Below are 16,534 nucleotides of genomic sequence, written 5' to 3' on the forward strand. Positions count from 1 at the left end.
TGTTGGCCCGGGTCCAGAGCAACGAGTAAAAAAAGAGAAGAAGAAGAAGCCTCAATCAATTCATTTACAGCAAGAGAGGGGAGATGGAAAGTGGTGATGGAAACAAAAAAATAAGAGGGGTTCAGGTAAAGATTTTAACTCCCCTCAAAAAACCCCATCCTGCCTTATCCATCAAACTAGTCGTTGTAATTAAGGGGCATGCAGGAGGAGGAGGAGGAGGAGGAGGAGGAGGCTGGGTGTTGTGGCTTCCTGATGCGCAGAGGGGTTGGTATCAGGGAGGGAGGGGCAAATTAGACCACATTTGTCTTTCAGCACACATGAGCCCAGAGTAAGCTTTTGGATAAATAATTACACACCTATAAAACACGTAAACCGCGGGTAGACGAGCCACCTGAGGCAGCTCCTGATGTCAGACGGAAAAAAAAAAGTACCTGCGCTCACCGGCGGCGAGTCAATTCAGGTGTCAAATTAGTACAACTGATCTGTGGCTAAAATACAATAAGAGGCATTTAATTAGAGACGTGAGGTACAATGTAAATCAATTGTGAAACGACCCCCGTTTTGGCTGCACAGTAAATTACGGAGCCATATGGAGTAGCTTAAGATGCTACCAATCACCTCCTGCTGCCACAGACATAATAACTGCAGCAACTACAAGGGAGGAAGGACAGGCAGCTCTTATCTCTGGTCTCTGCTGTCTGTATTTGCTCTCCTGGTATTTACTATCAGCTAAGTGCACGGCGGGTGACTTACAGCCCTGCACCCCGGCTGCAAGTTAACACATCCATCATGGTCGGCTGGAAGGCTTCACATGCAGCCATCATAAAGCGCAAAAAAAAAACAGGACACAGATTGCCCGAAATGGATACGGTGTTTAGATTTATAGTTTCTGTGACACTATTTTTGAGAGTTAAGTGCACATACGAAGCCTTTAACCTCTTAATTCCACCAGAGACCAACAAGTTTCCCCTGAACTCTGTAGAAAAGTGCAGAAAAAGAAGCACAACACGACTAAATATTTACTGTAGATACCTGATGCATGAGGCCGAGTCATATATGACATAATGAGCAACCTGTAGCTTTATTAAAATGTTTAAAAAAAGGAGATAAAATGTGCAGAAGATGCTGTTTTTGTGATCTGTAGAAATGGTTTTTAAAATTTGAAAGAAGGGAAAATTGAAGGAGGAAAATTGAAGCTCAGACCTCCAGAGATCATGACACACGAGCTGTTGGTCATATTCAGACTAAATACAGAGTTCAGATGAGTATTATTTGGACTGAGCCGGACCAAAATAATGGCGTCATCACGCTCTCAGCTGAAGCTTCTAATTCTGTCTTAAATCTACATTTAAATTCGATCAACCGATGCTTGTTTATCTCCTAAACACAGTCCTCGAGTTAATCCAGCTGCTGTTCAAAGTCAAACAAGGTCACCGGCGGTGTTTTTAGCCTCCTGAGCTATTCTCTATTTAGGAAAAACCACAACTAAACTATATGTTGAAGCGCACCGACTGAAGAGACAGACAGACAGAAGAAGAAGAAGAAGGAAAGGAAAAAAAAAACACACACAACAACATTTTGGTGTGGAAAGCTCTGGGAGGAGAAATTACAGCCCTGGAGGCCGAGTGTGTGCGGAAGCAGAGACCTTGCAGCTCGCTGACAGCATCTCTGACCTCCACGTCTTAAGCACCACTTCACTGGGAGGCATGGTGAGAGCTGCTGTATCATCAGCACTCCAAACTACAGTTTAGAGGAGAATTTACATCATATTTGCACTCCAGCGTACAAAAGAATCCGACCACTCCAGCGTCACCGCACACCCCAGCATGCTCATCTTAACTGTCTGCTTTTCTTCTTCTTCTTTGAAAAGAATTTCTGCAATTCTCCCGCCATAAGAAACTCAAGAGAAGAAAGGAGCATTCTTTCTAGCAATGAGATAATAATCCTCCTTCCATCTACTGGAGACAATCAGTCAGCTTTACTTTTTTCCTACTATCTTGAACTCAGCACGCTTCATGCTGACTTTAACTTTAACCCTCTGAACCTCAGGTGGTTTCTGGGTGTTTTCGCTCATGTCTGCCTCATTTTTCATGTCTTGCACTTGAGTGGAAACAGAACAAACGTGGCTGTAAGTAGATAAGTTTAAAAATGTTGCAGTGCAGGATGATAGAGTTAAAATGGCAGAAAAAAGGAGAATTTGTTTGAATATTTAATTTATAAAAAATTCAAAAAACTTGTAATGAACATGCACGACATTTTTTTTACACACATATACATATGGATATTTTACGACTTGCATTTTTGTGTGTTTCCATCTATGTGTCTCGTATCTGCTCTGTGCAAACACTGCCTGCAGTTCAACCCAGTCCACTCACATGATTGTTGGTTAAAGTAACTCGTGGCTTCTCAGGAGAGCAGGATGTTTTCTACATAATCTACTTCATGCAAACGGTTGATTTTGGGGCAACTTTTTAACATACTGTCGGCTCAGACGTGGATCATTTCACACATGAGCAGATCAAAGATCATCGCAAAATCTGTTTGTTTTTAAAGCTTCTGGTTTAAAAAAATGATGCGATTCAGGTGATGTTTGTGTAAATATGACGTCTGTTCCGAAGCCTCCTCTGAGTTTTGGGATCCAGAGGGTTAAACTGACTGACTTCATGGTGTGATCTGGTCTCTTCCTGCTATATTTGTCCACAGCTGTGGCCGTGGTGGAAGTGAGAACCAGTTTTTCTAAATCCTCTCCAGACAAACTTGCAATTTTGGTCTTTTTTTTCTTTTTGTTTTTGTAATGCAGCTGACTTGACTTGGCTAACTGTTCTACGTAGATGTTGAGCGGGTGGCCCTCACTGCCTGGTCCTCATGTCCGACAGCAGACCAACCCTCCACCCTCCTCCCACGCCGGCTGCTGCTTCATCAGGCATGAAAACCGAGAAGCCACCTTTAGATGTCCCACCTTGAGAAAAAAACAAAAACACGCCCACGGACGAGCCGACTAAACAAGACGCAGCAGAACAACAAAAAGTCCATTTGCTTGGATATTTTTATCGCGCTGACACCGTTATCTGCAGCCCACAGTGTCCACAAACCACACTTGAAAACAGCCCTGCATGTGTAGAACGAGTGTAGCGACAACCGGGCCTGACAAGAAGCGAAAGCCCAACTAATTATCTGCTGAATGGCTGGTTTACCAGCCGTTTGTTACGCGGCTGAAAAGAACGGCGCGAGGAGCTGAAAAACTTTGAGCCGGTACTCCCTCCTATAAACTTGGTGCCTCCTTTCACTCTTTAGAGCTGAAGGAATTCCAAGAGCCCGCTGAAGCGCACACGATCGGGAATGCGCCGCTCTGACCCTCTTGCAGGGGAAAAAAAATCGTGATTAAGCGTTTTGTCGACGCAGAGCGAAGCACCGTGCAGGAGGGGTGATGAAACGGGCCTAACGGGGCCGGTGCCGTGGGACGGGGGAGGCCCTGATGAGTTCATCCACACCGAGCCAGTGATCTCCCTGCTTTTGAAGTGGCCACGGCTCCACGTGCATGGCTTTGCCCTGCGGTAAGACAGTCCAAGTAATCACAGATTAATAGAGCAGGCTAATCCCATTCACAAAGAGGTCACTACTAACAGACAGACGCCCCTCCCCCAGCGCCGCTCCGCCATTGTGGGCCGCTCGCAAAAAAAAAAGGCCAAAAAGGACCAGAGCCCCCCTGAGTACATCTATTACTGTAGCACAATTCACTAAACCACACCGAGTTTCTCATCCCGGCTCCGCTCAGCTGCTCACTTTGCTGTAATTCCTCTACAAATTCCAAAAGATCTGCTCACGTGTGAGGACGCATCTTTAGGATCTTCCCAGGTTTTTGCCCTTCTGAGTTATTTTCTTACTAAACTAATGCCTTAAAATTGTCGGAGGCATTTCATGAGTAATCAATTTGTCAAAGCTACAACCTATTTCAACTGTAAGCCGGCTGTGAACATCGATTTCCTCCTCGCAGAAACCAGCCCGGCCCTCCCCCTCGGCTCCATTTTCTACCATGTTGGGGAGAGGAACTCAGATGACATAACAGAAAGGCGATAGCCGCGACCACGCTCTGCGCCGGAGCCAGGACGAGTTAAGGCCCGGTTAAAATGGGACGCCAAATCTGATTTACTTATTAGCGCTCATCCACTGACCTAATGTCTTCTGAGGCAGACAGCCCGGCTCGTAAGCATCCAGTGTCTTTCTTTTTTTCGGTGAGATTTTTCAGAGCAGATTAGAAATGAGACTGAGCAGGCCGGCAGCTGGAATGAAATGTTCCTCTGAGACTTTTTCTGCTTTAAAAACTCTCAGGGTTCGACCTGCACGGACAAAACTTTAGTTACAAGAGAATAAAGACTTTTAACATTTAGTGAGATTCTTTGCTAAATGAACACTGATCCCATGTCCTCCCTAAAAAAAAAAAAAGTCTCCTCGACAAACACTGACTCGTCTGTCTCCGGCGCTGGATGGCTGACCTGCTGCCGCCATCCCGGCCCCGACCATGTGACTCGCTCCCTTTCCTCCGTCGCTCGGCAACGGCCCCCGCTGGATGTCGGCGAGCGGGTCCTGCCCCCGGGGGCCCCCGTGGGAGTGTCCTTTAAGAGCCATCTCCCCCGGCTGCCAGCGAGGGCTTTTCTCTCCACTTTAACAACCTCCTCGACTGGGGCCTCCACTCTAAAGCTTCTGGGAGCTTTGCAGGAGAAAATGCCTCCGCAGTGCTCTCCATCGACTCTCTCTCTCTCTCTCTTTACAGGCCTCTCCTCTCAAAATATTCATGCATTTACAGGTACATAATTGTCCATGAAATGTACTTTGGGATGCTGCCTAGACTCGAGAACTCAACCCGCTTTCCAAATGACTACTGTTGCAGGAAATTATTCAGACAGAGAATCAATTGGCAATCTTATGTAAGCCCATAAAGTAGGCCCTGAGATTTGATTTAGCATTAAGTAGAATTAGAACATTTGGCGGTGTAAGTTAATTGCAGACAGAGAACGATTCCCCCACCCATGGCTGACACAACAGTGACAATGCATGATTTGAAGCCTCGTATAACCGCGTATAAAACCGCGAGCGCCGTAAATCATAAAAAGAAAAAAAAAAAAAAAAGGCAAACACGAGTGAAAATTCAAACAATATGTGGCGCTGACTTCACGTCCTGGTAGACTTAAGGAGGCTCAGCGCACAGAAGCAATTGCACAACCCTCCGCTTTGCTCATAACCCAAGACAGGTGGAAACCACAAATCACAAAGTGCAAAAGAGAACAAAATATTTCTGTTATCTTCCGAGCCGCTGACAGCCTATACGTCTTCATTCTCATCGGGCTTCGGCGCGGCTTAATAACAACATTTAGCGGCCTACATCTGTACCAATAATCCATCACTGTGCCCAGATGATGGAGCTGCAGGAGAACGGCAACTCATCGCCACTGATACTGTAGTTTTTGTCCCGTGTGACAAATGGAATATTCTGCTATGCGCGCTTTATCTAAAACCCCGGAGAAGAAAACAAATCGAGCCGCTGTGAACAAGTTTGGTAGCGAGATGTGACACGAGGAGAGCTTCTGCAGATATGACATGTTCAACAGGATCCGGAGAGGAAAAAAAAGCAAAGGTAGTTCATTTTACTGCTTGTGATGAAACGGTTAGACTGCTGTTTAATCTTGCTGATAAATCCTCAAGTCTAAATGTCAGACACTGAAATTCTCTCAAACACAGTTTTTCTTCAGCGTGGCAGCGACGGGTGGGTGTCGGGAAACGCTGCCAAGAAAGCAGATATAAAGTTTGAGGCCGAGCAGGCCAGCATGGCCAGATGGCCCGAGACGGCGGTTGAGAAAACTCTGGTCTTACCTGCTGATTTTGGAGTGAACTTGTCCCGGTTGGCAGCGCACACGGCCAGGAGCCGGTAGCCCAGGTCCAAGTCGAAGCCCTGCTGCGCTGCGACGCGGCTGACCACCTGAACACAATGAAAGCAGGCGGCACCGAGTCAGGACAATGTCAGAACCGCTAGTACGCCACGGTCTGGAGCTTATTTCACCCTCACGGCTCACAGAGAGGAAAGGTCAGTTTGTACCAACTCAGGAGTTTATTCTCTGAAAAACGTCCACGATCAGCTCAACACGAGTGGCGGCAAAAACTACAGAGTGTGTGTAAAGTCCTTTAAGTGTGTTTGTTTTCCAGATAGAAAATGCTGTTAATTCACCATCTGCAGCAGCATTTGCTTCGACATACACACAGCGACAGACCATCATGAATAACACATGCCTCTTCCTTTACTCACTTATCTGCAATAACTGAGAGGAAAACGGTAAACAAGCTGCTAACTAGCAAACAGAGAAATCACACATCTAGAGAGAAATTAATGCATACATGGAATAAATAAAGCTTTAAATACAGGTTTGCGCTGTTAGTTAACCCCCTGAAACAGTTTCTAACATAAAGTCCTACACCTCTTTGGAAACCACACAAAAAGTTGAATTTACTTGATGTTTATTTTGCAAAACTTGGGAAAAATAAATACAAAATCTGGACTCTACATGTACAACATCTTGTAAAGTGCCCACAGGTGCTGCCAGTGCTGGATGTGTCTCTGCATACTGCAGGTATTACACTACTGTTCATTTATAACTGGTTTTCATATTTTATTTTATTTTTATTTTCATATTTCACTGCCTGCAGTTCAGCCCAGTTCAGTTGAAAAGTTTTTGAATTTTTGAGTCACGGTTGAAGAAAGAGTTGTTTTGTTGAATTTTTAGATTTTTACTAAATCTGTTTCACTAAAAACTGATTATTTTCGTAGATTTTTTTTAAAAGGAGACAGAAAATAAAGTAATTTGGACAAAATATCACGATTTTAAGCTGAGTTTTGGTTAATTTTCCAAACACATGTTCGGGTCACAGACCGAATCCATCGATTATTTCTGTTTTTACAGTTTCTGTCTCCGACACACGGAGTAATTTTGCCGATTTTGAAAACGCAACACGCCTTTCAAACCCGCGAGCAGGTTTTGGGGTTCAAAGAGTCAAACTCATAAGAGGGACTCAGCGTTTCGTTTCAACCTTTTCCCAGATTCTGACTGTTACACAAGAGCGAACTCTGGCAGCATCAAAGATCCAGTCCGACTTAAAGGATAAACCCACTACATGTTGATCAGTTCCATATGAGCCGGTGGACAGCGAGACGAGGAGAAGACGTGGCCTCCAGTGCAGCGATGCCCACTGAGAGGAAACATTAAGAGAAGCATCAACATGCCACGGGAGGCGATGTAAATCACCCTCGCGTCCCGCACATTGCTTTGATTTAGCGTCGCCATAATCGGCTCAAAGAGAGCCGCTCGACTCGTTTAGACCTTCAGGACATACCGAGGCCTGCGTGGACCATCAGGCCCCACTAGAGTCTCCTCCCTGCCTGGTTTTTCATAGCCGCGATCCTGCTGTCACACTTCAAACTTCAAGACAAGCCCCGAGGTAGTGCAGCTAAACACTGCTGCCAGCACCATATCATTATCTCCTGTAAGTATAGTCTGGACGTGACACCAGAACAGAGCACGTATATCTGGCCTTTATATATAGGAATCCCCCATTAAGAAGGAGAAGAAATATGAGCGGAGGCTGCCTAATTAGAATCTAAACTTGCGAGGAGCATTTTGCTAAATGGTAATTTTAGTGTAAGAAGTCACAAAAAGTGGTTCTAATTTCAGGACTTTAATTGTACAGAGTGAGCGGAGCTGTGGTGGATGGGCTAGCATAAGGCAAACATATGTCTTACATCGTCCGTATTAAACAAATGCAGCATCTGAGCGTGCAAAGCTCTACAGATCGGCAGCAAACTGTTACTAAAGTGCACGTTTTTTTGTAGTTTCACACCAAATTTACTTTGTTGGTGATGAAAAAAAAACAACCTCTAGACTTGACAAGCACAAAAATCAGAAACACCGTCTGACCTTAACGTTAACAACAAGCCCAGTGTCGCGCTACCAGCTTTTAATTAAGCCCAATTTAGCGGCAGAAAATTAATTTAGCTGCACAAACTAAGAAGAGAATTCTTCTTCTTTACACAGGTGGTGGTGGATTCACCTGGAGGTCGCCGCGCACAAAGAGGTTCAGACGCGATTTTTCTTGACTAATTGAATGTTTGAGCTGAAATGTGAAGTACCCAAATATTCCTTTGTGTGCAGTCTGCCTCAATCAGACTTGTTTTTATTGCCACCGCCGGGAAAAAAAAAAAGAAGCCCCAACATCTTATTAAAAAAATGAAGATCGGTGACCTTAAAACAAGTTTAACAATTTAGTGCAAAACGCTGCTTGAATATTAATTATCTTAAAAATCGTGGAAAAATAATTCATTCTGAAATAAAAACTTAATTGATTTGACCTTTTTAGCAGCGTTCCCAAAAAAAAAAAAGGCAATTGAGTCTCCTGGTGGGCATAATGAAACCCAGAAAGTCTTATTAACGCCTCTGCTGAGATTAACAGATAAATAATGGAGTTTTAAGCTCTCACTCCTTGTTTCTAACGCTTCATTGCTTCATCACGTCTCTGTTGCTGTCTTTAAAGTCAGATTGCGAACTTCTCCTGATGAGATTTTACTGCTCGTAGGAGATTTCGGCCACCTGTCTGACATCCCCAAATGCCACCGCGGAGGCTCGGCGGCGCCGGCGAGCGGCTGAAGTGTTTACCATTACAGTGTGAGCCCGGGTAATTTCACAATCACATCAGATTCTCTGTGCTCCCTCCCAGTGTGGCTCACACTCAGGTCTATACAAGCCATAAACTAAAAAGGAAAAGCCTTGAGATTTTCACGGCAGGAAACAAATTGAATTGGCGAAATGGAGGAAAAAGCGCCTGCTGCTGCACATTAAAGCGGTAACACAAACAATCACTTGAATGGAGGGATGTGTCACAGCGGCTTCACTGTGGCGCGCAGCCACAAATCTCTCGGGTTTCTTCACCTGCTGCAGCCCCGCTCGCTCGACGGGGATACAAATTGCACCTAACAGGAGCTATATGTGTCTCTTATCTAACGCTGGAGGCAGTATGTTAAAGCACAGTATGGCCCAAGGAGACAGGTGAGTGACACCTCCGCAGTCCATCCGCTGTTCTTTTAACTCTGTGTTCTTTCTTTAAAGCACCCGGCAAAGAGGTGGACAGAGGGATGGAATTAGGAGAAGTTTGTGTGGCTGTTGTGACGCCTGTTAACCCGACAAAGCCAGCAGCAGGTTTGAACGGGATGCTAGCTTTAAAAATTACACAACTAATGAAATCCAGGAACTGAACGAGGAGTCAGATTTCTGTCATTTGGTGTCCTGCTGATGAAGCAAATCTAAGAAAAATTACTTCATTCTACATGTTTCATTTAAAATAAAATCACCATAAATACACCAGCGACCAGATTCGGTAAAAAACTAAAAATTCGGTGCTTTTTGGCAGAACTGGAGAGTCATGAGTGACGTAGCTGTGACCAACAGTCACGTGGCAAAAACTCAGGGACGTTTGGGCTGAACTGGGCTGAACTACAGGCTGTGTTTAGACAGAGGACGGAAATAATTAAAAATGTAAGCAGTAAAACATCTATACCTCAGTGTCCGGCTACAGTTTTGTTAATTTTTTCGTGCCGCTAACACCCGTGTGCAAATTTTTAAATTTTTGTAAAGATAACTCATTTTCTTTTTGTCTGATTTACGTGTCAACACATTTTTGAGTTCTATCTACTTCTAGCGATGACTAATATTGCAGCTACAGGGAGTAAAAATGCGACCGCCCAGAAACTTCCTGGTTTTAAGACGGCTGAAATCAAAACAGACGGCCGTCGTCCTCGCCAAAGGAGCCAAATACTGTTTTTTCCGACTCTATAGGAGGTAAAAGAGACTTCTGCTTGGACATTAAATGTACCTCAAAGCTGACGATGTAAAGGATTAATCAGCATATAGATAAATATCTAGTTAGTTCTTTTGATATTTTGGTACAACACTGGAGACAAACAGCTCTGTGCATAAAGAAAAACATGCAGTGAGATTCTCCATTTTGGTCAAAGTCTTTGTTTGCGGCGCACATGTTGCAGCAGCCTTTTTTTTTTTTCCTAGATGTCACCGGATACTAATTATTCAATCAATCAGAAGCCCCCAGGCGTTCAGGTGAGGGAATTAAGAGGCTTTCTTATGATTGCTTTGTTGTTTGGAAGATGTTTCTCGTTTTATCCAATGAGCTGATTTCCTGTAAGTCCCCGTGAGGTGACCCGGTCTAAACCCGAGCTCGGTCTGAGGAGCCTCCTGCAGAGGGAAACGTTTGTCAGTGACCTCAGTGAAGAGCAGGCGGCTAACCATTAGTTCTCCTGCGTCCCTCGGGGGAGAGTCGAGCAAAGAGCCGACGCAGCGTTTGTTTTTAGCGGCTCTTTCCTCGTCCTTGAACCTCCGAGCGCGACACCGCGGGGTGTGACTGGTGTGACTTACCGTTAGGCATCCCATCAGGCTCTGCTCGAAGGGGCGCTGGAAGGCTCGGGGGTCGCCGCACCAGTCCAGCAGCTCGGTCGCTGCTGTTTGGAAATTTGCTGGATTTTGTAAGTGCTGGACAGAAAAAAAGAAAAAGAAAAAAGGGAATATGTTGAATGCAGCAACACTGAAGGAGACAAACAGTCATTTATTTATTAGTGAGTAATGAATCCATATTATGAGACATGACTGGTTTTATGTTTAATGCAAACTGTACAGAGCAATAAAAAATAAAAATGGGATTAATTAAAAAAAACCTTAATTAAAACTGAAAACAAAGATATTATGTTTAAAAGTGAAGCGAGACAGGATAAAAAAAGCACATTAACATAACAAGTCCTGGCCTGCAAATCGCTGTAATGACATGTTGGTTCAGTCATTATGGTATTAAAACTGAATTTAAATATTTTCCTATAATTAATTTAATACATTTGCTCATTCCTAATCTCCTAATTGCCTTTAATTAAAAGGTTCTGCACCTGCTTTGAAAAACTCCAACCAACTTTTAATTACAGAGGAGCTTGAAAAGAAAACTGAAATGTCTCGTATCAAATAACCTAAAAAATTGTTGCTCATCACACTTTGGATTAATTATGTTATCGGGTTTAAAGTGTGAACGCTCCGGGCGGAGGAGGTGTGTCCCACTTACACTCCCGCTCTCTCCCCCAGGTTTTTCTGCTGCACCTTTCTTGCCGCCGAGTGCAATAAATCTCCCCGCACGGCCGCATGAATAGACGAGGAAGCCTTTATTTCAGCAGCCGGCCCTGGGCTGCGCTGTGACTTTATCTGACAACAAGCTCCTTGACCTACAGGCACCCCTTTATGGCATTCACTCCCCGACCGGAGCCGGCAGCCCACTCACTAACCCTGTTGTTTGTGTTGCTGTAGAGCAGCGAAGGAAAATCTGGGAAAATAGACCTCTCTCTGTCAGACTCGCTGTTGGTCATCTCCTGCTCTAAAAGCTTTCAAACCTCAATACAAATCACTTTATACATAGAGGAGCAGACACACCACCTCCACTCCGCAGTAATCTGTTGCCTTTGGAGAGATTATGCACACAAGCCTTTGTAGTGCACTTGTACAAAACAGGAACAAATGGACTCCCACTCCACGGCATCAAAGGTAAATAGAGTGGTTTGTCAGCTTAAAGTGAATGGCTGCCTTCTTAATACGTCTGCGCGCTTTGATTTCACTGTCAGGCCGAGAAGCAGAGGAGGAAGTGACAGCGGTACAGTCAGCAGCCGCCGCGCGCTGCTTCTTTCTCACTTTGCTCTTTAGGGGGCAGCAGAGGTCAGGATTTGATAAGGCTGCTTTCATATCAATTTACAAAGCTGGCGTTTGACGAGCAGAGGGGGGACGGAACCGGCCCTGTTTACTTTACACGCTGTCCGAGGCGGTCCGACGGGTCTCTGTCGGTGGGGGGGCTGCATGTAAATTCTACACACACACACACACACACACACACACACACACACACACACACACACACAGATGCTAAATTTAGATGAGTCTGGAAGCGAGACAACACACGCAATCAGCGCACCCAGGACTGCAAGGGGGAGGCAAAGGGAGGGAGGGGGGAGGTAGAATATGTATAAGGGAGGAAAAACACCCCCCCTCCTCCACCAGCACCACCAGCACCAGCACCACTTGGGCTTGAAGTGATTACTGTTCTTTGCACTCAGAACAATTGGTCCCACCAGTGTGGCTGTCACACGGAGAGCTTGGCACTGCCACGCCACAGATGTTCCCCTTTCTCTGGCCAAAACCCACCAATCAAACCTAAACTAGTGGCCAAGAGACCCGTCGCACTCCCCCTGTCCTCCTCCTCCTCCTCCGCCTCCTCCTCCTCCCCCCGGGCGAGCGTGATCCTCCAACATTTACACTCCGGTTAAAAGCTCGGGCCCGGTTCGAGGGGGAAACAAAGACGGACGGCGTCTTGAGAGCGCAGCTTTCCTCAGATGCAATCATCCTCTGTAGTCTGGAAACAACTCCATCTGCACATCTGCAGCTAAACTGAAAGTGACACGGCTTTCCATTCACAACCGCAGCTTTTCTAAGTCTGCTGCTGCTGTTGTGTGTTCGACATTCATCGACGCTCCAGAGCGCCGAAAACACGCTAATGGAGACAATTAACCCTGGAAAGAACACAGAGGAAAACAGCTGCGCTAGTGAGAGCGGCGGCAAACAGCAGCAGCAGCAGCACAGAGCGGCTCGTCCTCCAGTTCATCTTGAAATATTGACACTCAGAGTCTGAGGAAGTGCTCCTGCAGCGAGAGGACAGTTCATAGTTTCCGCCAAAGCCCTGCATGTATCACCGGGAGCAGAGTCTGACAGCGAGCCGGCTTCCCCGCCGTGAGAGGAAAATACTGTCTCTGAAATAGATACCAGCAGTATCAGGCAACCCATCTTCCCCAAAGTGTTCACAACGGTGCAATTCCGAGATGCGAGAGCAAAAACAAACTGTCACCCAGAAACTATGTGTTGAGGGGCGAGATCCGATAACCGCTTTTGTGCATCGCTTTTTAAGCATCCTTGTGTGTGTTTCTGGAGGTTAAACAAGCGAAAGTGTTTCTGACTTCTCAGGAGGTCCAGGTGAGTTCTGTCACCTTCACATAAACATCATCTAAGGTTCCTACAGATGGAACATCACTAAAAAAAGACATCTGAAGCTTTTCTTTGACAAAAACAATTATCCCTCCATCAGAGTTGTTGTTGAGTAAATATGTGTTACTAATTAATTAGCCCGTTAACCGTCTCAGCGTTAAACGGAACAATTAACTGTATAAGCTGGAACCAAAACAAACACCAGTAACTGACCAACTTTATTTACCCACCAAGTCACACATCTAAGGACTCAGTGTGTTTGTAGAGCGTCTGGTCGGGTCACTGTTTGAAAATCCCCTTTTTTAAAACAAAAACAGTAATTTAAAAATCAGCCCGGTAATGATTTTCTGATTTAACTTTCAACCCCGTGATTCAATCAGGTTGACGGATTCCAATTTCCTCCACTTTATCATCGCGCTCAGCAGTAATTTATCATTTGAGCAACAAAATCAATTTGTTCCCCTGTCCGCTCGCACTGGCTGCGAGCATTCAGACAGACATGTCACATCTCGCCGAAAACAACAACACAATGGAGGAGGCTTCATTTATATTCCCCGCTCCGCGTCCGCGCGCCGCCTTCCGAGATGCCAAATTTCAGCGTGTGCACACTTTCAATTAAAGCAAACATCTGGATTGGTTTACAATATTTCCTTAATTATTTTAATAGCTTGGATATTGGACAATGGGGAGCAGGGGGAGAAGATAGTGAGTTAATTGTTCTGATCTCCCCTGATGATCATCTTTGTGTGCGGGGAGGAGAATAGACGGTCGGCTGAATGGGCTCACTGCTAGTCTAATTGGCAGGACATAAATGGTATTTATTATGCGGGCCTTCCAAACCCTGATTGTCTGCGGCACAAAGCTGCCTCTATTAGCAGGGTGCTGGCTCTTACTGGTTGGTTTGAAATGACCCGGCGCTTAACCATTTATTAGATGGACTGGAGGCCTCCTTGTATGCCATGGATCTCTCTAATTGGCATGTTTACCCATGTGCTGCTTCCCTGGGCGCTAACATTGGGATGTAGTTGTTTAAATTTTCGCCTCGTGGGGTTAATACATTTAACCCCCGCAACATTTGAATTGTTTAAACTGTTGTTAGACACATGCAAATTCCTTTTTTTTTTTCTCCCCCCCGAACTTCCTTCAGAGAGCGATCCATCAGCTATTAGCGATACAGCGCATTAATGGAATCCATTTTCACCTCCCTCACAAGTAGAGGAGTGCATATTGAATTATTTAATATCCCGCTGTGCAGAAGGTAACCAGACTGAAGACAGAGAGTGTTTACCTCTCTCTAAGAACATCAAAGCCCGTCTCTGCACATAGGGGCTTCCCTGTGTTTGCTCCCCAAACACTTGCCCTGTCTCTCTATCTGCCTCACCTTGTCTCTTTATATAGCTCAGCTGGGAACTCCCTGCCAAGGGTACAACTATTTGCCACGACCACATTTGTGTTTCAGCCCCATACGTTGTCCCAAAGGCCTTCTGATGTACTTTTTTTTGCTTTCCTCCCAGAGGTGGTGGACTTGAGCGCAGGAACAAAACGGACCGTCAGCTAAAAGAAGAGATCAAAGGGAGCGCCCCGTAGCCCCGGGTTACGCAAGGATGTCTGTCTAATTCTGCCAGAGATTCGTCCCGCGGTAAACGGCGGAGAGAGCAGAACAAAAGGACTCGCTGGGAGTCAGCGGCGATGGCGATGGCGGCGGAGGGAGGAGAGATGGGTGATGATGGGGGAGGAGGGGAGGCTCTGCTCTCTGACCCCAGTCAGTAACCTGAGTCACCTGATAATAGGCCCGAGCAGATTAGTCACTGGTCACCGAGGCCGACCAGGAGGAGCGAGGAGCTTCCTGATCACCGCTGTCAATGTGAGCTAACTTTTAAAAAAGGGAACTATGGAGGTTATTTTCATACTTTTTTTTTTTTCCCTGCAAAGAGCCAAATATAACCAGAAAGCCAACACATGCACATATATGGCAGTGAGCTGTCTGCCCATTGTGAGCTGTGTCTGGATACCTCGGCTAGCTCGTGTCTGTCTGAGGTCAGATGGTCTTTAGCCTGAAGGTTTGTACATTTGCCCACAGATGAGTTTGTTCTGTACAAACTGTAGTTAAAAGAAGAAATAATCAAACGTTGATTTGGGAACGTGGGCTCTGAAAGACGTTAACTTTTACTAAAACCTCCCCGTTAATGTAAAAACACACCTCATTGTCTCGTTAAACTAATATTGGTATCAAATATTGATATTTTACAAGGATTTCTGCTCCACCTCTGTACATATAACACGTAATAGTCGGCGTAAATTTGCCTTTTGCGACTTACGTGTCATCCCTCACGTAACGTAATACGAACGTTTAACGCCTCATAAATCCGACAGCTGCTTCTCCAGCCCCGCCTCACCTGTTTGATACACTGCAGACGGTCATTGGTCTGCTGTATGTGTCTGTCCATCGACGGAATCGAGTTCATGTTGATTGTCCCTCTTTGGCCTCTACCTGCCAGCCATTAAACTGGAGAGCTCTGCAACAGAAACACAAGACAAGTGTTAGGGCTCACTTCTTCCAAAGCGGAGCTGCCAATCCCATCACCACCAGGATACTGCCATTATGTGTGTGTGTGTGTGTGTGCGCTGAGAGCTGAGAGCTGAGAGCTGAGAGCTGAGCGGGGGAAGATATTGATTTGGCAGGTGACAAGCACCTCAGAGAGCCCAAAGGATGACATTCCTCTCAGCTCCTGTGACACCCTTAACAAGCCCTGGCGTTTGCCCCGAACGCTGCCATACACCTTTGGAGAAAGGACACACTGGACTTAGACAGGATGTCTGACCATGTTTAAAGCACCTTGGGGTGAAAATGAACAGAGGTGGAAGGACACACACACACACACACACACACACACACACACACTGAGCCTCACAGTCTGTCAGGAGGGAAAAGAAAACCTGTATGAAGCCCTTCCATCCCGGCCTGTGAGAACATTAACTTGGCATGTGGGTCTGTGTTTACATTACTTAGCCATTATGTAATCTTTGGTTAACAATTATCTGTACTGTGGGCCCAGACATGCTCTACATTTCACCCCCTCTTCCTCCTCCTCCTCCTCCTCCCTCCACCAAACCCCCCTCACAGCGCTCTATTGATTTTGGAGCAGCAGCTTATGGAAAACCTTTGGAGGGAATAATTTTTCACGCGCCGCAAACAATGAGGCCTCGATCTGACGTAACATTATCACGAGTTAAAAAGTATTACAAGGCGCATTAAAGGTTATCAATTCCACCTCCGGGCGTGTGTTTTGGGGGGGGTCTGATTTAACGTTGCATTCAGCGTCAAATAAATATTAGAGGCGGTCGTGGGCTATAACTCACAGCGACCCGCCGCTGGAAGGTGGCGAGTTAATAAGCGCATATATGGAAGGAGTGTAAAGCCT

At 45.7% G+C, this 16,534-nt stretch overlaps 1 protein-coding gene across 1 annotated transcript in view; it reads right to left on the reverse strand.

Moving 5' to 3' along the window:
• LOC103369868 (zinc finger MIZ domain-containing protein 1) overlaps nucleotides 1–15,872 on the reverse strand; it is a 36,984-nt gene extending 21,112 nt beyond the window's left edge. Inside the window, exons 1-4 of the mRNA XM_008298708.1 lie at nucleotides 15,806–15,872; nucleotides 15,509–15,628; nucleotides 10,467–10,580; nucleotides 5,869–5,974 (exon numbers count right to left, since the gene is read on the reverse strand). Of these exons, the coding sequence (XP_008296930.1) occupies nucleotides 5,869–5,974; nucleotides 10,467–10,580; nucleotides 15,509–15,577 (289 nt within the window). The 5' untranslated portion in view covers nucleotides 15,578–15,628; nucleotides 15,806–15,872. The remainder of the gene's footprint in view (nucleotides 1–5,868; nucleotides 5,975–10,466; nucleotides 10,581–15,508; nucleotides 15,629–15,805) is intronic.
• Nucleotides 15,873–16,534: the final 662 nt, after the last annotated feature.

Source organism: Stegastes partitus, unplaced genomic scaffold, assembly GCF_000690725.1.
Source record: "Stegastes partitus isolate 25-593 unplaced genomic scaffold, Stegastes_partitus-1.0.2 Scaffold1342, whole genome shotgun sequence".
In the NCBI taxonomy this organism is placed as follows: Eukaryota; Metazoa; Chordata; class Actinopteri; family Pomacentridae; genus Stegastes; species Stegastes partitus.